The 22,575-nt window shown below is 38.6% G+C and overlaps 2 protein-coding genes across 2 annotated transcripts in view; one reads left to right on the top strand and one right to left on the bottom strand.

The window, feature by feature from the left end:
- Positions 1 to 22,575, top strand: part of SNTB1 (syntrophin beta 1) — a 142,959-nt gene that overhangs the window by 111,291 nt on the left and 9,093 nt on the right. Inside the window, exons 5-7 of the mRNA XM_069854592.1 lie at positions 148 to 344; positions 2,330 to 2,520; positions 4,409 to 6,622. Coding sequence (XP_069710693.1) covers positions 148 to 344; positions 2,330 to 2,520; positions 4,409 to 4,501 — 481 coding nt within the window. The 3' untranslated portion in view covers positions 4,502 to 6,622. The remainder of the gene's footprint in view (positions 1 to 147; positions 345 to 2,329; positions 2,521 to 4,408; positions 6,623 to 22,575) is intronic.
- The window catches only part of MTBP (MDM2 binding protein), a 32,556-nt gene continuing 21,492 nt past the window's right edge, over positions 11,512 to 22,575 (bottom strand). Inside the window, exons 17-22 of the mRNA XM_069852983.1 lie at positions 21,642 to 21,737; positions 18,032 to 18,298; positions 16,460 to 16,703; positions 15,154 to 15,267; positions 13,404 to 13,469; positions 11,512 to 11,897 (exon numbers count right to left, since the gene is read on the bottom strand). Coding sequence (XP_069709084.1) covers positions 11,862 to 11,897; positions 13,404 to 13,469; positions 15,154 to 15,267; positions 16,460 to 16,703; positions 18,032 to 18,298; positions 21,642 to 21,737 — 823 coding nt within the window. The 3' untranslated portion in view covers positions 11,512 to 11,861. The remainder of the gene's footprint in view (positions 11,898 to 13,403; positions 13,470 to 15,153; positions 15,268 to 16,459; positions 16,704 to 18,031; positions 18,299 to 21,641; positions 21,738 to 22,575) is intronic.

Genomic DNA, 22,575 nt, shown 5'->3' with positions numbered 1-22,575 from the left:
GCACAAATACAGAGATGCAAGTTTGCATGCTCCCAGCCACATGCATTTAGGAATGTACAGAGCAAAGCTGTGCTCAGATGGGAATTTCAATACAGTGCGTTGTGCCAGTGTTATAATTCCCTCATGTGTTTTCAAATCCAATTGCAGGTTGGTCCATTCTGGCCCAGGAAAGGGCTCGCCACAGTCGGGCCTGGATTTGTCTTTCGCAACCCGTACCGGTACAAGGCAAGGGATTGAAACCCATCTGTTCAGGACAGAGACTAGCAGAGACCTCTCACTGTGGACGAGGAGCGTAGTGCAGGGCTGTCACAATTCTGCGGAGCTCATCACAGAAATCACCACATGTAAGTAGCACGTGCAGCACCACGTTTCACATCTCCTCCTGACACTCGTGAGTAGTCCAAACTCGTTCTGCTAGAAAGGATTCATTTGAAAAAAAAAAAGCATATTTAGGATTGTATGTATTTAACACCTTGGTTTCTGAGCCAGTCCCAGCTGGTGTGGTACCTCTGGCCAGTTGCAAAACCAGATCTCATTCTGATGTGATCATAATCTGATACCCTGAACACAGCCAAGGTCACCAAACAAACTATAACAGAACTTGGATTTGATCCGACACAACACACTGCCAGTTAAAAAACAGAATGCACAGTAAGACAAGTAAGAAAGAGAGAGAGGGAAAAAAAGGGTAAGAGTCGGGGGAAGGAAAAAAAAGTCACCACTCCAATGGGGCATGGCAGTTCCTCTGGAAAACTTGGTCCACCCAGAAACAATTTTTCAAGAACAGTTCTCCAGGAACACGCGGCCCAGTAGTTTTCCAGCAGCACTTCTTCAGGCTGGTTCTACTGGGGTGGTGGGCACGTGTGCTGTGCATTCTTGGAAAGCTCTATTTGTAGGTGGTCTTGCTGTGCATGCGCAGAAGCTCCTTTGGGAAGGTTCTCAAATTGAGGCTGGGAGCTCCAGGGCAGTTGGGGGTGGATGGGAGACAGTGGCTGCTGCTGCATCTCCTTCCCCCCACTCCTCTTCCGCAGGGTAGGGGAAGGGAGAGCGGTGCTTACTGCTACATCTCCCCTTGTCATTGCTAGCCAGGAGCCACGGAAAAGGCCTTCAGGTGCAGGCAGGCAGCCCTGTACTCAGACAATGTTTAAGACACAATAGACAAGTAAAGTCAGTCTTTACACCTGTACATGCAAAATAAAAGTAATCAGCTGCAGATGCTCTGGAGTGATGCCTCATTTGGCCAGTTAACTGCTAGCCTGTGGTGGCTTGGGGGCTTTGAGGCTGTGCCTTTCTCTCAAATACTCCTGGGATCTGAGATTCCTTCCCCTGCGATGCCTACAGTTGGCAGAGCTGTTAAAGCTGAAATTACCTCCACTCTTAGCCTAAAAATGCAAGAGCATGAGCCAAAACATAAATCCACTCTATGGCAAAGGGCAGTGCTGAGTTCGTGAAGCCACCAGGTACATCCCATGCTGCTGAACATTGGGGTGTTCAGTGGGAAACACATGGAGGGCGTGTCCATCTCCTCAGCTCTGAGATACTGATGATTCTTTCCGAAAACCAGGAGGAGGGCATCAGCCCCTTTTACCACTGTACTTTTATCTGAGTGCCAAGGACCGTTCTTGGCAGAGTTGTTCAGAGGAAAGTGGGGAAAAAGAGAATTTGGGATGTGAACACTCTTCATTTTGTAATTTGGATCAGGGCCTGTGTTTCTGAGCTGAGGGAAGATGCAGATCCTTCTGCTGCAGTAGCAATTATATACAATTATATGGGCCCTTTTTCAATTACCATGACACTAATGAGGACTTGGGAGTGTCTTCATCTTTGTCAAAATACTTCAGGGAAACCCTTTACAGCTTCTAATTTTGTGGTGCATTGTGTGCCGCATTTATGGATTTTGGCTGTGCATGTCAGATGTAAGAAGAGGAGTAGCTTTGTCAAGGTTTGTAAGGAGGAAATGCCAGTCTGATTCTTCTTAAACTTCATTAGACTGATTTTGTGCCAGTGTGTGGACGTATGCCGCAGCATGAAGAATGCAATGAATAACCTCAAGAACTGACATCGATGCTACTACTGCTGAGTGCAATTTTAGTCTGTATGTTTACACCACAACTAATAAACCTCGCTTGGACCTTGCTTCCAGCCCTCTTTAAGCACTGGAAGGCTACTGTAAGCAATAGTTTCTGTCGTTTTTCCACATCTGCAGGTTTACAGTTAAAGCACGATAGCCCAGTTTTAGTAGAGGTTAGTTTCTGCAAGATGGTGTTGAGATCAATGGAATTTGTTGCTTTTAAGAACTTTACTGACTAAATTTTCTTTTTTTCTTCAGCTTGCACATATAAAAACCAGGAGTGCCGTTTGACCATCCATTATGAACATGGATTCTCTCTTACAACTGAACCGCAAGATGGTGCCTTCTCTAAGACAATTGCACAATATCCCTATGAAAAACTGAAAATGTCCTCAGATGATGGAATAAGGATGCTTTATTTAGACTTTGGAGGAAAGGATGGAGAAATTGTAAGTATTGTGTTTAGCAGAGGTAGCACATTACCACCTCTTTGGTTCTGTTTCAGGTTGTGAGGGTGGAGAAGCACTAATAACAGCTGGCCAGTAGAGATTCCAATACTGGTATTTAGCTGCCATGCTTTCTAGTACAGCGTGACTGTCTGGCTTTTGAATGAGATAAACTAAAAAGATAGATAAAAAGGTAAAACCATGCAAAGAAGGAGGAAGGATTTCTCACAGTTAAGAACAAATTGTTCTTAACTGTGAGAAATTAAGAACAAATTAATTAAGAACAAATTGTTCTTAACTGTACATAGCTAGAGTTTAGAATTTTTACATGTACCCATTTCACTTTTTAAATGATTGCAGATTGAAGAACTTAAGAACGAGATATTAATTCCAGTGTACACATGGGGCTTTACTTTATGACAACAAGCTATGTTTTAGACAGTTGAACATCTAGTTCATGAAAAACATTAAAGACTCCAATGAAGTGCAAAGTGTCTGCTTAGGTGTCTAAGTTAGTTGTCACAATGCCTAAAAATAAGGTGCTTATTCCTACAGTCAATTTAGATACCATAAATTAGGGATGTAACCATGGTCTTTCCTGACATATTTTTTCAGCAGCATCTGAGCACTCTGGGTGCTTGATTCTTCACATCACCTGTGACAACATACACTCTCTGAACTGCTTAAGTCAGGCTTTCAGAAGAGAACTTGTGACTAGCTCTCAACAAAACCAATGTGTGACTGGTGGAAGGGCAAATCTGGTCTGTTGTGATGTGACTAGCAGGTCCAGGGAGGTTATTCTCCCTCTGTACTTGGCACTGGTGAGACCGCTCCTTGAATACTGGGCCCCTCACCACAAGAAGGATGTTGAGGCTCTGGAGCGAGTCCAGAGAAGACCAACAAAGCAGTGAAGGGGCTGGAGAACAGGCCTTATGAGGAGCGGCTGAGAGAGCTGGGGTTGTTTAGCTTAGGGAAGAGGAGGCTGAGGGGAGACCTCATTGCTCTCTACAACTACCTGAAAGGAGGTTGTGGAGAGGAGGGTGCTGGCCTCTTCTTCCAAGTGACAGGGGACAGGACAAGAGGGAATGGCCTCAAGCTCCACCAGGGGAGGTTTAGGCTGGACATTAGGAAAAAATTCTTCACAGAAAGGGTCATTGGGCACTGGAACAGGCTGCCCAGGGAGGTGGTTGAGTCACCATCCCTGGAGGTGTTTAAGGCACGGGTGGATGAGGTGCTAAGGGGCATGGTTTAGTGTTTGATAGGAATGGTTGGACTCAATGATCCAGTGGGTCTCTTCCAACCTGGTTATTCTATGATTCTGTGAAGCTAACGTTGAACTTGCTGTCCACACTGACTAGTGTGTCATGCTTAGCAAGCACACGGCAAGAACATCTGAACCATGACTATGGAAAAAAAAAATAAATCTCGTTTCAGTCTCACTGCATGCTGTGTGAAAAGAGGAGCAACCGTGCAGTATCAGCTGAAGGTGTAATATGCTGTCTTCAGCTGTGACCAACAGCAGATGCATTTGTGGATAGGACATAGCAGTCCAATCCCTGCTCAGAAAGAGAGCGTGAAGAGATGAACCTCTTGGAAAATCGCTTGCAGTATCTGACTCAGTTTTCTGCTGCGCACCTAGGTGGAAGCAAGCCCAGAGCATCTGAGCTTGCAAGCATAATCAGCTGCTTGCAAGATGCTTATTTCTTACTTTTAGTAACCTAAATATTTGCAGCTGTATGCAAAGGAAAGACAATATGTTGTAATAAAGTGTTGTTATTAATAGAAGTCTGTTGAAAATACCAGGCAGCAGTTAAGCAAATACTCTGTAAATGATTGCTTATTTGAGCTCTAATCTAATCATTCTCATCTTGCTATCTTTCTGTACTTTCAGCAACTGGACCTTCATTCCTGTCCAAAGCCAATTGTGTTCATCATTCACTCCTTCCTGTCGGCCAAGATTACAAGGCTTGGCTTGGTGGCATAAGTGGGACACATCTGTTTCTGCAAAGAATGACAGAGCGACCGTGCTAATTTGAAGTACACTCAACTGCAGCAACCCAGCTAGCAGAGTGCACCAGCTTGGGCTTCAGTACTGGGCCTTGGTCATTTCTGCAGTCTTCCAAGGCCCAGGTTTCATTTCGATCAGTTAAAGAGAAGTGGCATGACAAGGAAAACGGTGGATTTCATTGTAAATAATGGGATTTTAAAATCCGATATCAGACAGTAAAAGTATGTAGTTCCATACATGTAAGTGTTCCAGAATCTTAAATTGTGCCTATTTCAATTTACTTGTTTATACAGACTAAGTAAAGGGCTAAGCAGGCGAAAGTGGGTCTTGGTTGTGATGCAAGCTCAAAGCTTGAGTAGTTCTCCAAACAGGATTGTCCCACCACCCAATAGTAAAACCTTTTCTTCTATGTTAACCTGTGCACCATTTACAGAAAATTTTTCTTTTGGGGTGCCATCAGAACCTGTTGTTTGAATACCCAGCAAAGCAAGCAAACATGCACCTCTTAGTTGGATGCTCTAAAGCAATACAGCTGTGGTCAGTGAACTGCAGGAGGGTCCCTGCTAAGGGGCACTTTCAAGTTAAATGATGTGGACATCTTGTACATTCCCAGCAATGGACCCAAAGCAAGACTAGCTGTAGCAGTGTATGAGTGTCCGTGGGACATAGGTAGGGGCATCCTTTATTAAGGAACACACAGACTGTATTTTTACAGTGACTTCCTAGAACAGCTTCATGAGTTTCAGCTATGCAGGACCCCTAGCTCAAGTAAAAGTTACCTGAATCCATGTTGAAGTGTGACTTCAGCTTTGGCCAGCAGGTTTCTGCAGCAGAGTTTTCGAACAGAAAGCCACACTGAGCTTCCTGTCCTCCTAGCCCTTCGGTTTCAGCCCCTCAGCTCTGCTGAGGCTGGTCGTGTTGCCTTGATGAAAGAACAGATGTGAGGAACAAGGAAGTCTTGATTTTTTGAGACTTTTCTAGATTAGATCAGGGAAGTTATTCAAGCAGTGCCACAACAGTGAGCAAACGCACACAGGCAGGAACATGAGCTGCTGTGCTGTAAAAGCCTGACTGCAGGAGGAGCTGCTTCTACAAACATGACTTGGCCAAGTCCAGATTTATTCCTTGCTGGTGAAACATAAGATGGTCACCTCCATACCCATAACTTACTAGTTCCTGTTTTGCACCACAGCTCACTGTTTTAACTCAAAATATTCAAATCGCTGAGTTATTGTCGTGCTCGTGGGTTGAGCACAAAGCAGGCAGCAGGCAGAAACACTGACCTTCAGAGTCAGAGATGATACAAACAGCTTGCATCTGGAACTCCTAAATTGGCTCAATATGGTTGGGTGGGAACAGGAAGAAGCAGAACAAGGATGGCATTGATGTTGCTCTTGTTTTGGCAGCAGAGCAACTTCATATAGGGACGGGGGTTTGTTTGCTTTTACAGATTTACCCTAAATTCACCTTTTGAAGGACAGGAAATGTGCAGGAAGAAATAAATCTGAAGCTTGTAGATGTTTGCTTGTCATGCTACAACACTTCTTTTATTCTTGAGAAAGCACACAAGTTTCAACTTAATGAGACTTGACTAGCAAAGAGGAAAATTAAAACCAGTATGCTTCCATGTTTATAAGCTCAATCTCAAGAGCTGAGCATAAGTCATGCTGTTTATTCACAGTATAGGCATTTGTTTCTGGTGGCTTCCATAAGTTTCCATCTTAATCATCAAAACTAATTAAAAAATTAAAATGATGCACTGAATTTACAAATACAGAAAATGATAATTGAAGAGCAACAGCTAAATCGCCTTTTGGAAAAGCAGCCCCACTCCCAGCACCTCCAACCAGTCAACAGCAAATCTGGGAGGGGATTCACCTCGCTGTGAACTTGGTTTTTACTGTCATGGTACTTGCACTTAAATTCTTTGTGTAAATTTGCAAGGTAGGAGATAACAGGTTACATAACTTACCAGTAATTTCCAAATGGACATTTCTTATTTAGTGACCACTGTCTTCACAGAACTTTGGCAGTTATTTGGGTTATTTGGGTCTCCTTTGGCTTATAAGCTTCTAGAATGTCTTCTGAGAAGCTGAGGTACGCTGGGGGACTGGGTCTTTGAGTATGAACTCGCATCACGTCACCAAGTAAAATGTTCTCACCAAGTAACATTTTCTATGGTGTTTCTAAAAAGTGATTCAGGACATGTTTACTGATGTTCCAAACTATAAAATTCTGATACAGGCTCCTATAAAAATTCCAGCGGTTAAAGTGAAACCTTGCATACTGTGGGGTAGGTTTAATACGTAAGTAAACTATACTGCACTATTTCCTTATTCCTTGTAACACTTACAAATCACTGGAATGTTATACTTAACATGTATGTGCATTGTAAATATGACAAATTCCTATATTAGTACCAACAATTAAACAACACAATATGTAACCTAAGGTGCTCAGTACTATATGAAGTATAAGTGAATAACTAAACAGTTTGCAAAGAAAATTCATATTATATATATATTTATAGAAAAAGTAATGATAATTACAGATGCTATTTCTTCATTTTCAGATTTTGGACTGATTCATATTTGGATGAGATAGATAAATGATATATGGACCTACTCCACATTTATAAGAGTATAGTGAATATTTATATTTTAGAGGAAAAGAATATATTTAATAAAGTCATTTATTGGATTTTTGTGAGGTGAGCTTACTTTGTACCCAAACAATTTGTTTCAAAAGCTGTACTTCGGTTTTGGGCTGGGGAAACATTATAACACTCAGTCATTCTGTAAGAAGTCACTTACTTAAGAGAACTATTCATCCTCATGACAGAATGACTTGTAAAAATTTGTAAACAACAAGAAGTATTAGTGATCAGTCAATGGCTCATTGGTGCTTTCTATTAAATAAGCTTGGTGTTCATGTGACAGTGGTGCTGTTGATGACAGGCTGAAATCATACTCATGCAGGATTTCTTTTGCTGCTGGCATTTACTTAAAGACCACAGGGATGTTCTGGGGAAGGCTGTTCAGGCTCACCTGCTCAAGTTACAACGCTTTCACTGTTGCTTATATTTAACTGGGCAGTTAAGAGAAGTTATAAAAAACAAGAACAGAAACTTCTGTTCAAGCTTCTGCATTCAAGGAGTGAGGCCAACGTGTGCCTTGCTTAGTTCTTATGAACAGTTACAAAAAAAAGATGTTTTTCTTCCCCTCTACTTAAATTCCTAGCTTAGTGGCCCAAATAAAAAAGCTAACAGTGCAATTTAAAATCTGTTCTTTCAGTCTTACCCAAGGTACAGCAGACCAGCCTTATGGAAAGCTTATAAGAGAGTTTCACTCTTTTTATAAAATGCTGACTGTAATTGAACGGTCTGATCAGAAAGTATGTATAGCAGCTTCACCATTAGAAAGACTTGGATACATGTTGGAACATATATGTTACTGGAAAAATGTGATATAAGGTGTTTGTTAAAAAATAATACAATAAAATAAAGCTGATCTGATTGTGTTCAGGGAAGCATAGTGGTGTTTTCTAGGAGTCCTGCTCTTGAAGTGGAACTACCATCTCTCTTGAGGTACTTCATAAATCAAAATGCAACTCTATGCTCTACCAAGTAAATCACATCACTAGAAATTGCCTAATGAAAAAAACGAGTGCTTGTTCTTTCTGCAGAAAGTAAGTATTCCTTCTTCCCCCTGAACGTGGGAGCACACTCCATCTAGCTGTCTGCATTCGGAAGTACAGCTGATTTGAGGTGGAGGTTGATCCAATTTCCATCTGCAAAGAGATTTTTCAGTGTTCCATTCCCCTTGTTTAAAAGTTATTTGGAGCTCCTTTGTTTTCAGTGGAAATGGAGCCTAAACAAACACACACCAGACTGTTCTGCTGACATTGATCTGTCAGTTTGTCTCTGTTTCCTGACTCAAAATGCCAGGTTTTTACTGGCAGCTGTTTACTGCGGCTACTTACTATATATATATATATATGTAAGTAAATATATATATATACACACACATATACATATACTATTACTACAGTATACAGCTTATCTATATTACTATATATACACACTATTACTGCATATACTATTATTATAAAGTAATTGGGAATGGCATCTAAAATAGAAACTTTTTAATTTGATGGTGACTTTATGATTTTAAAGAGTAGGTATCAATAATATACTAGCAAAATGTCAATAAACTCTCAGCCTGCTTGACGAAAGCAAACCCCAACCAGGGCAAAAGTTTAATTTAAAAGTAGAAGAGGAAAAACATTAAATATTTAAATAAAGATTACAGCCTCTTGTGAACATATCAGCTACTTCTTTCCACATAGGATTAGCTTTTCAGTTTGTTCCATGCCTCATAATTTCTGTGCTTGTGTAAATAATTAGAGGCATTAGAAAACAGCTCCCGGGGAGAACTGGAAAGTCTATGAATTTGGAAAAGTAGCTGTACCAAGGTCTGTGGTAGCCCAGAGATCATAATCACGCAATTGCTGTAATAGTAGAAGCAATCATATCACCAAGTAATTACAAATGTATCAGTGTTGTCTTACACCAGTCTTGGGTAAGCACATACCATGGATTCTGTGTAGACCATACACTTATATTGGTGAATATGACTTCTATGCAAAAGCATGAAAGCAAGCACCTAGACCTTCTACAGTAAGGTATGCACAGGGCAGACCAGATTGCAGGTTCATCATCCACAAACAAGAAAAAATTTGAAGTTCAGAAGCAGAGTAAAATTACATTCTGTGTCACAGAAGTTACTACACATTTGCTGAGCTGTGGGAACTCCTAGTGTGGGATTTTTGAACTACAACAGATGTTCAGGCAATTTGGTTTAGTGCTGTTACTATAGATTAGGTCAGATTATTTTGTGTGGTTTATGAGGTTAAGAGCATTCACAAGGACAATTATCACAGCTGAAATGGGGCACAGTGTTACTAAGCCATGATAATAAACTACCTATCACCCTACAAAACATAATAACAAGGTGCAAATGAGACAGCACTGGGAATGATGTTCAGTGCTGGGAATGATGCAAACAAAAAATATATATCAAAATGCTTATGCTTCCCTAACTGATTTCCTGCTGATTATTTCAGGCCAGCCTTTGAGCCTACAGAATTAATTAAAAAGCTAACCATTGGGCTCTAATTGCTCATGAAGTAAGGTAGGTAGTATCTAAGGCCAGGGCTCGCTACAGACACCAGAGAGAAGCAAGAGAGGAATGAGAAACAATAAAAAATATTTTTAAAAAGCACGTTTTATGGAAGCCCTTTACAGATACACACAGATACTCCATCAAGAAACCCAGTTAAACAGCATTAATTACTTTCCCAAAATGGATTGTCTTTGCTTATGGCAGCTGGCCTCAAGAATTTTACAAAATGTGGATTCAGTACTTTTGCTTATCAGCTTGTGCGTAATTTATTAACTGCATTTCTTTTTTTTTTTCTTTTGTAATTACAAGTACTAAAAAAATCCCAAATTATGTAAAAAATGCAATTTTCAGTGGCTTGCTTTAGTATTCAGACAATAGTATCAGCATTCAGGCTGAAGATAATAACTTAAGGCTTTTCTCTCTATTTGGAAGTAGAGACTTCATTCAATACTGGATGTTAAGGAAGATTAATATCTTGATTAACTTCTTTTACGGGCAAAGTATTTCAAATTTAACTCATCAGAAGTGTTTGGCTCTAAAAGTATTCATACAAATATATGAAGAAACAATTTCCGTCTTGAATGCAGAGAAATGTGAGCCATGCACAGCAATTAATACCTTGGAGCAATTTTACATATGCAGTTATTAATTATTTAATTATCTGCCTTCGTTGTGTTTCCTCTTTCACCAGATCGGTAAGATCCTCTAAGCTATTAAGCTGGACACTATCAGTGGGTGGTATTTTACACTCAAATGTAATCCCGCTGCAAGATGGACATTGTCCTCGCTGGAACGCACGGTCACAGCAAAGCAGCTCGTAGCTCTCCTGTGGCTGTTAACACAAGCACACTCCCACATATAAAAGGTCTCGTAGAGTTCAGGAGAACAAGACACAGAGGAACAGAAGAGTTAAATGCAAAATCCTGTTAGAAAAAAACTCCTCAGGGTTTCGCTTTACACAAAATAGAATTAAGCAAAGAATAATGTAACAAAATCAGGAAGGATCTTTAGAGAATGAGTAGATTTTACAGTATTAAGTCTAACTAAAACATGGTTTGGTTCAATTACCTCTTAATATTAGATTTCATTTATATTAGTATTGCTTAATCACTTGTTCCTTCCAGGCTAATATAGCAAACAATAACACTGCACCACTATCAATTTTAATGATGTTAGTTTATATGAAGGATGAAATTCTTTCACTGAAAGCTATTTGTTGGGGTATGAATTCCTCATCTCAATATCACCTTCAATAATGACACTAGTACAAACTGGGTACATTCCTGAGACTTCAGCAAACCGAGGTCAAAAACTTAGTATTTTACTGTGCTTGCACCTCAGGCAGAAATTGTTCTTTCCATTATATATTTCATTCCATCACAGTATACCAGCACTTTCACAGCTCTCACAATCCTCGTTACTGCTGTCATTTTGATTATCTCCTCCTCCATGCAAAGAAATCATGGAACTCATAAATTGTTTTTAAGGAGTGTTACAAAGAGTATGCATGAAATTACTCTGGAAATGCAGTTTGTAAAACAATGATTCTCACTTTACTGGGACCTTGCATCAAGTTTCAAAAGATATTTTTTTTTCTTATACTACAACAGATAATTGTGACTCAGATTCTAATTATGTTTGCTTACACCTGCAGAATGGGAAGTGTGCTTAATTATTCTATAAAATGTCAACGGTTGAAGCTGTAAACAGCTGTTTACACAACAGCAAGCAGTAATAAATAGAATAGAGATCTTCACACAAAAAGGTAAAACAAAGTACTTTTGTTATTAAAATTGAAGCCGCTGGGGTTTTTATTCACATAAAAAACAAATATACTGGTTGAAAAACATACAAAGCTTTATCAAATCAAGTCATCCACACTCCTTTAAACAATAAAACATTAATAAATATGCATATAAAATAAAACCTATTTACACTTGAAATTTTTTAAAAATTAAAACTTTTCAGTATAAAATGTTTCAAGACAACAACTGTGCCTGAGAACAGAGTTTACATAATTACACTGACCAAAGTCCCTCAGGTGTGCAGGTATCCGTGTGCATGTGCTGGGCACGACAATGCTTTTCTTAACACTGGAAGTGCTCTGTCTCCACAGTTTCTAGGAGTGTGTGGATAGCATCCATTCAGTCTCTCTATCTGCCAGTCTTCTCCAAAACCCATTCAATCACCTGGGAAAATAAATGAGAAAAACAATTTACATAACTCCAGCTCTTGAAAGCAACATGAAAACATCTCATATATTTTACCAATTCTTTATCACCATTCGTGTGGTGTTTAGTAAGCAGGATTTAAAAGTAATCCATTCAAAAGGAGAAAGAGGTGTTAATAAACTGAGAGGATGTAGTGTTACCCATTGACTGTATTTCATTTTACAGAATGCCTTGTCTTTAGAAAAAGGCATTTTTACATCCCCTGAATTAAGCTATTTCACCCTCACTCCCTCCATGCAGTAGCAAGAGGGTGCACACCCAATGCTAAACAGCCAGTGACTCCAGCACAAAAAAATCCCTAAAGCTGCAAAAGAAAGGCTAAAGAATAATTTGTACGCTGCTGTATCTGCCACCATCGTTACTGCTGTTTCCCAAACAGGGCAATTGCGCAGACAACTGACTAGTCCTGGACAATTGTATTTTTCATAAGGTAATTTCAAAGTATTCTCTAATACAGGGAAAAGTGGCCAGCTTAAGAGATGCCCAATTTTAACGCCTCTTTTACCACAAGGAAACCTACATAAAATTACACACTGGCCTCCCCAGATGGTTGTGAGAAGCAATCCACCAGCACAACTTCTCAGTTCAACACCAAGGATCAAAACCCATACTGTTTTTGAAACCTTATGATCTGTAGGAAACAGTTTACAAGGGAACACAGTACAGACAGAACACGATAAATACGGCTTTCATAGAATCAATTTGGTGGGGACCAAGCAGTTTTTCTTCAGAGTTCAGGTTTTCTTATTTACCTATCCCAGTCCAAGTACATCCATTGCATTTATGATCTTAAAAACTGTACTGTAAATATGCACAGTACTTTAAAAAATATCGTGGAGTCAGTTCAGCATGTTTTTCAGAATTTAAATCGAAGAGTTAATTGATTTCTGGAGCGCAGAAGTATTTACTCCTGTCATGAGAACAGTTGCACAGAGCAAGTAAGGCCAACGTTACACACAAACAAGCTCATCTGATATCTCTTGTGCTTAGTTATTCCCAAACTTAAAATTACTAATTTTCATTGCTTTGTTAAAGAAATTTATTTCCTTTTATATATCCCTTGATTGCTTCCCAACCTTTGAAAAGAAATGTTATTTCCTTCAACACAAGGAAAAAAAATCCCTAATGACCCAGGCTTCTCTCAAAGGAACAGATATTATCTCTCTTTTTTACCAGTGACGTGGAAACGTTTATCATCTTCATTTCCATTTCTCATCTCAGCACATCATATTGGCAGCTATAACTAAAATACCACCTAAAACCTGGATATAGACCACTGGAAATTTTGCTATGGGACTACTCATGGTAAGAAAGCTTTTGTTAGATGAGAGTGAAACAAGAGCAACAGCCAAAGGAATGTCTCTTCATCTCTCAAAGCTGTGGACTAAACCACCCCACAGCCAACCTGCTGCCACTACATTTAGTCATGGCTAGTTACAGGATCAAATAAACGAATGGTCATACCTGTTTAGCATTGTTTTTTGCCGTTTTCTTCATTTCATCAAGAAGTCCTCTAGAAGTTTTAAGATCCTAAATATGAAACACAGAATCACAAAGAATGGCAAACATATCATTCTCATTTGGATTATAAGAGGCCTAGCATCCAAAAGTAGCGTTACCTTTTATTACCATGATAAGAACCACAGAAGATGTATTTGCATTTGCTTTTTAAGAAAAAAAGAAATAATCTAAAACCATTCCAATGGCTCCAGATTTCCCTGCAGCAATCCAAACCTCGTATTCAAGGGTTTGATTGAGCAACACTTTTCCTAACCTTTCTCACATTTCCAGAAATGTACATTTTTCTTAGAAGATATTTAAAATTTTTACAGTCTTAACTGAAATCTTGTTTCAACAAGAACACAGAAATCAACTGTGCACTGAGATTGCAAATACAGCATTCTGGCAAAGAAAGGAGAAGAGGACATGGAGAAAGAAAATCAGTGCAAGAAAAGAAAAACCTGGAATAGTTTGTCTCTTTTGTAGACCATTCGGCTCAACCTAATTTGGTCTCCTTAGGCAATGTGCTTGCTTTGTTTAAGAGAAAGAAAAACTAAGAAAATTAATTTACTACTTGTCTCCAAAGGAAAACGTTACCTATAATAACATGCTTCTGAAGCACACAGCACAACAAAGGATTAATATAGCTCCTACAGACTTAAGGCTATAGGACAGTTCAGGAGAAGAAAATCCTGCTACGCATCTTTAGATCAGCTTTCTGAAGGACAGGATCACTGCAGTCCTCTTCCTTTTGGAATGTACTCAGGAACCCATCTGATTTGCCCTACTCACTCATTCCTACACACAGCTCCTTCTGATTTTGGATTAGAAGTTCCTCCTTCAGGGCACATTCCTGGGAGATTCTGGGAGTGCTTACAGAATATGACTGCAAGACTGTGTTCTAATTGTTTAAGAAGCTGGTGCTTATCAGCAAGGTGTTCTAATTGTCTGTATATGCATTCAGCCCTCTTCAACTGCAACTTTGTTTAGCATAAATCACCATACAAGTTGAGCTAGTTCACAAATATTGGTAGACTGAACACATGCAAATGAACAGAAATCACAGCTCCGCTTGTGAACAACAGCTTTTAAACACCCTGTGCTGTAATTTAACATGATTTTGTGTCCAGACTAAGGAACACGGACTCAAGCACTGACTCACAAAGTCTCCTAGGTATTATGGAAAGAATTCACATCTCCTCCTAAAAATAAGGTTGATGCAATTCTACACGGTGCTGCCAAGCCAGTACGTGTTAGACAGCTGTGCACATTTACAATGCGATTACAAGACTTCCATGAGCATGTCAGGGAACTAGAATTTCTGAGTCAACTGTGTAAACTACCCATTGAGCCAATAGCCTTACAAAGAGGGAGAAGCTGGGCTGTTGCAGATATGGCTGGGAGATAGCTACAGCAGCTAAGGAAGCGATTTAGTATATGCATGACCTTACTTAACAGATCACTGCCTTAACATGTTTTCTCACATAAAAGACTACTTCTTTATAAGGTTTAAAAACAAATAACCAATCACCAAAATATACTGTAACACTACCTTCAGCATTTGACAAGTCCAGAGGTCTATCCACACACACTACTAACAGACCACTAAGAAATACTAGCTTAATAAAGTCTGGATATCCCACAGTCCATCTCAACTTTGATTCAGGAATAGATTCACTTCACTAACAACTATAAGAGCATGTCTTCTAGTTACCTTTAAGTAGAATTTTGATATCTCAAATAGACGCTGGCTGCATGATGCAAAGCACTTGTGATCCTCTGCAATTCCATGGTTTTGAAGAGTCTTAGCAACCACCTCCTTTAGCATCTTGGAAAAAACAAAAACATACTCAAAACTTTATCACAGTTACAGGCATGAAAAGTTGTCCAAGAGAAAAAAAAAAGAAAAGAACATGAGCTTTTTTTGATCTTGCTTCTGTCTTTAATCCACTGGCCAAATGGCACCATCAGCCCACAGACCACATTTGGCAGCTATTTAACAACTGATTTCCTTCACCTCAAAAATTAAGGAAATGTTTACATGTCAAAGCAATGTAAAGAAACAGTGAATAAACATATGGGGCTTGAAATACAGAAAAAAAACCCATAATGGCGTGGCTTTTCTCTTCTCCAAAACACTATAACACATATGTGTTAGTTTTCTTTCTATTGATATTCTCATGTTTGACAAAGCTATATTAAAAAAAATAATTTAAAACAATCAGACACTAGAGTCAGATTAGAAAATTTACTCTGACATTCTTTATATCAGAGATGTTTCAACTTTGCTGTAGGTCTGAATGAGTTATACTAATTTACACTTACTTGGGTCATCCTAACTTGCCTTTGGCACAGCACATCAATGCAGTGTCCTCTCTAGCAGCCTGGGACTAATTTAAAATTAGTATCACCAACCAAAAGACAGTTTTGAGTACTGTATTTTAAAAGTTGCATTCTTAATCTATACAGTTATCAATTAAAAATTATTGCGTCAAAACATTTAAATTTTTTCTCAGCTGATGAACTTGTACAAATATTGAAATATCTTTTTATTCTCAGCAGTCTGTTCCTTCACAATGAATTTAACACATTCAGCACAGATATTTCTTTGGCGTTTTCAGGTTCAATATTAATCTCCTGCATTTTCTAACTCCTATTCATTGATATATCTTTTTATTCTCAGCAGTCTGTTCTTCCACAATGGATGTAACACATCCAGCACAGATATTTCTTCGGTGTTTTCAGGTTCAATATTAATATCCTGCATTTTCTAACTCCTATTCATTGATATCCATTCCCATCTTTTTTATTCCTAGTTGTTTTCTCTCAGCCTTAATTCCCTGGGCATGATACCTTTTCACTCCTTGCTTCTGCTACATTCTCCTCAGTGCCTTCAGGATTCATTTACACAAGTAAACAGAATGAAATTTAGTAATAACAAATGAAAAAAAAAAGTCAGCTCACATGGAAAGAAGTTAAGCAGATATTTTTTTCACCAAGCAAACAACATAAACCTTTACCCTTGTATGTTTCTGAGACCTGGATTCCTTAGCTGGCTTTGAAGTCTCAGAGTTGGTTGCATTTATGCGACTGCCTGAGCCAACCTTAGTTACTTTGTAGGGCTGACCAGGCTGTTTCAATGGCATCGAAGCTGAAGAAATTGATCTTTCAGAGCGCTTCCTCGTTACAGCAGCTGTGTAGCGATTCCCACTACTTCCACTTGCCTGAGAGAGGAGAGAATCTGTACTCTCAGATTTGGTTAGCCTGGAAAGAAAAAAGAAAAAAAAAAAGATAAAAAGCACTTCTAGATTTTATCCTGAATTTTTCCGTACATTTGTCTCTGCTACAGAGACTGCTGCTGAAAGTACATTCTTGCTAATAGCTTCTGAAAACAGCAGACAGGATTCTATTATGTAACCTTTTTTGTATTAGAAGATACATGCATCCACTGCATCTCTGATGTAAAAAGTCTAGAAATTAACTGAAAAAATGAGAGAACTACGAAAAGAAACTCTGGAAGGAGTAGTTGTTTTGCATATGGTCCCTAGACAGCTAGGAAGAACCAAGTTTACTGGACTCCAGCCGAAGTACAACAAAACTTCTGAAACTCTCCAATTTCTTTTGGCCCTACAGGCACAGGCTGCCCAGGGAGGTGGTTGAATCACCTTCCCTGGAGGTGTTTAAAAGACAATTGGATGAGGTGCTGAGGGACGTGGTTTAGTGATTGATAGGAATGGGTGGACTCGATGATCCTGTGGGACTTTTCCAACCTAATGATTCTGTGAATGTCACAACTCATCTATAACTATGGGAACCTGGATGTTACAATTTGACTGGAACATTGTAAAGCTTGATCCTTCAACTGTATGTTAGTAATTCTGAAACTCCAAATCAAGTGGTTAGTACTATCTTATCTTCTTTTCTAACTATTCACTAAGCTGCAAAAGGTATGAATATTCCTAAAACCATCACTCTTTTAGAGGCTTACTGTAATTACATTGTAACGAAGAAGAGAAGCATTACAATAAAAAGTAAATTTAGAAGTAGTGTTACAGTATAGCAGTTATTTTTTATTGATGCAAACTGTGCATCTTCAGAGTGAGGATAAGTTACAAAGAGAAGTCTTAAAAACTAGACTTTCAGAAAAGACTTTAATAAACAAGGCTGACAATAATTGAATTTTGGTAGGTCATCTTACACCAGCAGTTCTTTAGATTAGGAATTAAATTATTCTGTTTGTACTCTGCTTGGTTTTCTAAACCTTTAGTTGTGTATTTGCACAGCAACAGCACTGACAGTTTCAGCTCTAGATGAGGCTATCTGTCATCTTTTCAAAGGCATTTGAGACTTTGCAAGACAAAACCCCAAATCTATTAAACAGAAGATGCCTGAGCTGCACAGGTTTGATTAATATAATGCTATCAGTGAGAGGTCACACTCGACAAAAAAAATGAACCTACAGAAGAGGATTAAACAACTAGAACCTTGCCTAGATAGCTTTACTAAAAACATTGTGAGATGAAAGTCGATGCATTTCACAAGAGACTACTGAAGTATTTCATGCTAAAGATTTATTTTATTCAGTGTATTACCTTTTCTTGGGATAAAAGCAGTCCAAGTCTTTTGATCTGCGTTTTAGCCTTGATACCTCTGTTTTGAATTCATTTTGTAAAGCCTCTCCATCAGGGACACTCCCAGGCTCCGACAGAAGTGCAGGAGATGGGAGAGGGCTCAAGACACCTGGCACAGGGCAGCACTCTTTGGTGCAAGTAGTCTGAGTTTCATAGCGAATAAGACGTGTTTGAAGTTCAGCATATCCCACATCTCTCTCTAAGGCTCTTCTGTTATCCAGGCAATATCTAAAATTGAAATTGGTGAGAAATCCATGAGAGAAAATCTCCACTTTATTACAATTAGAAAAAACAAGTACTTACTTCTGGCTATCCTATATTCTCCAAACCTTTTTTTTTTTGTTTTGACTGGTCTATTTTTCTGACAGATGCTTTAAAACAGCTCATTAAACTAACACATGCCTGATGGGTCTAGCTGTATTTAAGCATAACTCCAATAAGGAAGCTGAATCATATACTATTTTTAAGTTTTTAGCCTGGGGGGTCTTACAAATAATATTCCCGTGGACATTAGCAGATTTTTTTCCTTGAGCAAGTGATGGATTAGGACACTGACAATGGATTTTTTGCTCTTTATAGTCATCTCTATGTTACCTTGGTACCATCAGCCTCTCGAATTTAGATTTTACTGGTTTTCATATTCAGTTAATATTTAATGGACGTTATTGCTGCTAACATACTGACCAGTGTGACACCCGAATAAAACAGATGAGGATCACTCTGAACCCAAATACATGATGAATCCAGCACACCATAATGGATACAGTGTCTTCAGACCTCAGACTTTGTAAGCATCCACCAAAACTTTTAGACTTAGAAAATATCACGTTATTATATATAAGTAAATTATTCACTCTGATATGATTTTATAATCACACAAAATGCCTCTGTTTCTTCCTGGGAGAATGCAATTTTTCTCATCAAAAAACCCCAACCAAATAAACCAAACAAACAACCCAAGATTTCTTCAGTGTATATGCTATCAGAAAATCACATAGGAAATACCTGAAAAAAAGCATCCCAAAGTACAATATACATGATTTGCAAGTTATGGATACTTCAGGAATGCCAAAATGAAACAATACTGACATGATTTTCAGAAGAGCCACGTTGTGTCGGAAACTAGGCTGTATTAATTGAGTGTAAGTATGAGGAAGATAGGATACGATCAGTGTTACACTATTAGTATAGATTTTTTGTTAACTGCACTCTTTGGAAACGTAACCTTTAGCCTTGTCCCAGATTAGCATCACTATAGGAGAAATTCACACTTTTGAAATGCTAAAAATATATCAGTGTACAAGCACAAGCTTCCCAGCTCCATGTTCACTACAAAGAACAAGTGGTTTAATCAACCAAGTTAGAAGAAGAAACTGTATTAAATACCGTGGAGCTGAAAGAGAGCAAATAAACAGTGCTAACTCAGTGAAACATACTCACAAGATAAAAACAACACAAACTGCATCTTAACTAACTTTTCTCTTGTGATTTCCAAGATCCCTTGCAAGAGACTAATGTTTCATTGCCCAATAACTTACATTAACTCTACTGAGGGAAAGACAACAGTACTATCCTATATTGTTCCATCATTTTCTTAACAAGCATTCCGAACAATGTGAGCTCTCTCTCAGTCCACCCTCCAAACTACTTAGCAAAGCTTCCTACTCTTAAGAATTCTAGACATGTTCTTTACTTTTATCTCTTAACACAGTCACGTTAAATTGCTAGACTGATTTTTCCACTTTCTTCAGAGTATTTTCATATTCAGGGAGAATTCACTTTTCTAATAACAGACCAGTGAATCCATTTCCACAGCTGAGTAAGACTTTCCACTAGAAATAAATTCATTATCTGATAAGAGTAAGTTCTCTTAACTTACAAATTTCAAGGTATTTAATTTTCCTTATTTATATTCTCAGTCCCCTGAGTAATCACGCCCCCTACAAAGATAAAAACGTTTTTATCTTTAGATGTTAAATGTCAGTTTACTCACTGTGCTTTAACGACAATTACTTTCTCTTTGCAACACAGGATTTGAGTGTTTGGCACAGGTTCATTACACCAGAAATTTGATTTAATCGTAATTGCTACTCCTGGTTTTGTTGACAAGACTTTGCTTCCAAATATAAATACAGCAGCTATGCGGATGGAAACTGAAATCACAACTGCATGGCACAAAAGATATCAGCTCCAAAAGACTAAAGACTATAGGATACTTATGTTACAATATATTCTCCTCATATATCTATAAACTTCTCCCTTTCACACTAGTTTCTATCTCATTCTACTGCTTCCCTCCCTCATTGCTAGCACATTCCCCTTGTAACATTAATATGCCAGGGTCTACCTCCTCTCCACAATATCCAAGCCTCCCTCTAGCCTCTACCTGTTATATTTTGCTGTAAGAAGAGGCTGTGCTGTGCCTAATTTGAATCCCCATGCTGAGGTCAGGGAGGTCAGCAAGCTACCACATGCCAACAGACAATGGCCAGGTGCTCTCTTGCTACACCTGGGAGGACAAGTCTGCATTTCTCTTATCTACTCAGTTTGCCTCTGCTTTTTGTTACAAATCTAGAAAGGCTAACTAGCTCAGGAATTACCCCTTAGCAAGAGAAGAAACAGAGAGCTGAACAGATAGAATGACTGCTTCACTTCCCTAGAGAACATGGCTAAAACTATCAGATATTAAACATAGGCTTAAACAAACTTATTTGTGTAGCTGATAAGAAAAAAAAAAAATACCAGCAGTATCATCAGCCTGATAATGTGAAAACGGAATTTTAGGAGGCAGCAGAAATTTGCATGAAGACCGAACTGCCTGCGCTTGGTATCTACTGCATTTCTTAATATAGACTGTGTTAAGATTAAAGTCTGTCTACACAGAAGAACCACGCTGAATTAGCTACTCTAGCATTTGTGAATGTCCTTTTCCTCTTCTCCTCAATGACAATATTTATATTATTCTAAAAAGTTTTTTTTTTAAGCAACACTATACAATGTTTGCCAAGCCTTGACAAATAACTAATGCAGGCTTCTCTGGGACTAAATACGGTCCTATCCATGTCAATCCTTTTGAAGATTCATGTCACCACCACACGCCTGCTGGTGTTTTCAGGCTCCTGGAGCATACAGGTAGCTTCACAGCAGATCTCATAAACCTCATGACTATCAGCTTGAAAGTGCCTACAATTTAATAACAAAGTATTATAGAAACTTTGCATGTAGTTCTCTTGTGTGCTGCTCCAGGGACTTTATATGTACTAATGAACCCAATTCCCCTTGCCACTTCTAATTCTGAAGTAACATTTTCAGAGACAATGAGAAGAGCCACAGCAAAACAGAAAACCCCAAATGATTTTACTTCACTATCAATGTAGGAGTGTTGCAATTTATACCAGTGAACAAAATAAAAGTAAGAAAGGGAGAGGCGGAATGTGCAAAGTTGTTGCAATGAAGGAACAGGATACATAAAGTTTTCCATAATTAATGTTCATGTTGCTATAAATGTTTCTAATTATGTCTCAACCAGAAGCAAAAAAATAATTTTGGGAAAAGAAGCCAGGAAACTTACTCAAGTCCATGATAATAGCATCCAGCTGCTTTTTCAAATGGCAAACCTCTGAGTTTCCGAGGAGTAAGTTCTGGTGTCAAAAGGAATGAATTTTCACTGTAAGGAAAAAACCCACACATCTATTTCAACTAGTTACAGTTAGGTTAAATTATGCTTCCAGAAGTCACAAAAAAAAGTCTTGACATAGAAAGACCAAAACAGCATGTCTTGCAGCTAAATCTATGGCATACAGAATCCAAGAAAAATTAACTCTTTATTGAAGCGAAAATCTACGTTCCACTAATACCAATCGAGTTACTATTATTATAGGAGCTTTTAGACATTCCACATAGTTTAGAGGTCACTGCTCCAAATAATCTATCAATAAACCCAGGCAACTATAACTCCATTTCACAATGGGGCACCTGAGTAGCAGAATGAAATGAGAGGAATCGGGAACCGACCTCACTTTTTTCAATCCAATGCTATAATCAGTGAATTCTTTCCCTTTAGCTTCAAGTTGTTGCTTCACCTAACAGTCACCTTTCCCAAGTGTCATAACTAACCATTTGTATCCTGTGATATTTCAATTCCAGCTAATGACACTCCGCAACTAAATTACATGAATATATTTGAAATTATTTCAAAAGAATAAACCATAGAAACACAGATAGAAAGAGGTGGCTGCCAGATTCTAGCATACCCTGCAAAGGTATATCTCAGTTATGCCTAAAGTAGGGAAAAGATGCAAGTAAGACTTTCAATGTGTAAGTATCTAAAACTTACAAATTGCTTCTAGTTTTATTCACATAGACAGTCTCTGCACCATCACCACTAAAAAAGCACCTGGGAAAAACATCCAGGAAAGACGTGATACTGAATCTAGCCAGATAGTCACTCAGAAAAACTGTCAGCCAAAACCCTAATCTATCAAACCCCTGTTTAAGCTCAAACA

The sequence above is a fragment of the Phaenicophaeus curvirostris genome, chromosome 3 (genome assembly GCF_032191515.1).
Source record: "Phaenicophaeus curvirostris isolate KB17595 chromosome 3, BPBGC_Pcur_1.0, whole genome shotgun sequence".
Taxonomy (NCBI): domain Eukaryota; kingdom Metazoa; phylum Chordata; class Aves; order Cuculiformes; family Cuculidae; genus Phaenicophaeus; species Phaenicophaeus curvirostris.
Note: the sequence above shows the minus strand (reverse complement) of the source record. Positions and strands in the feature narration are given on the sequence as shown.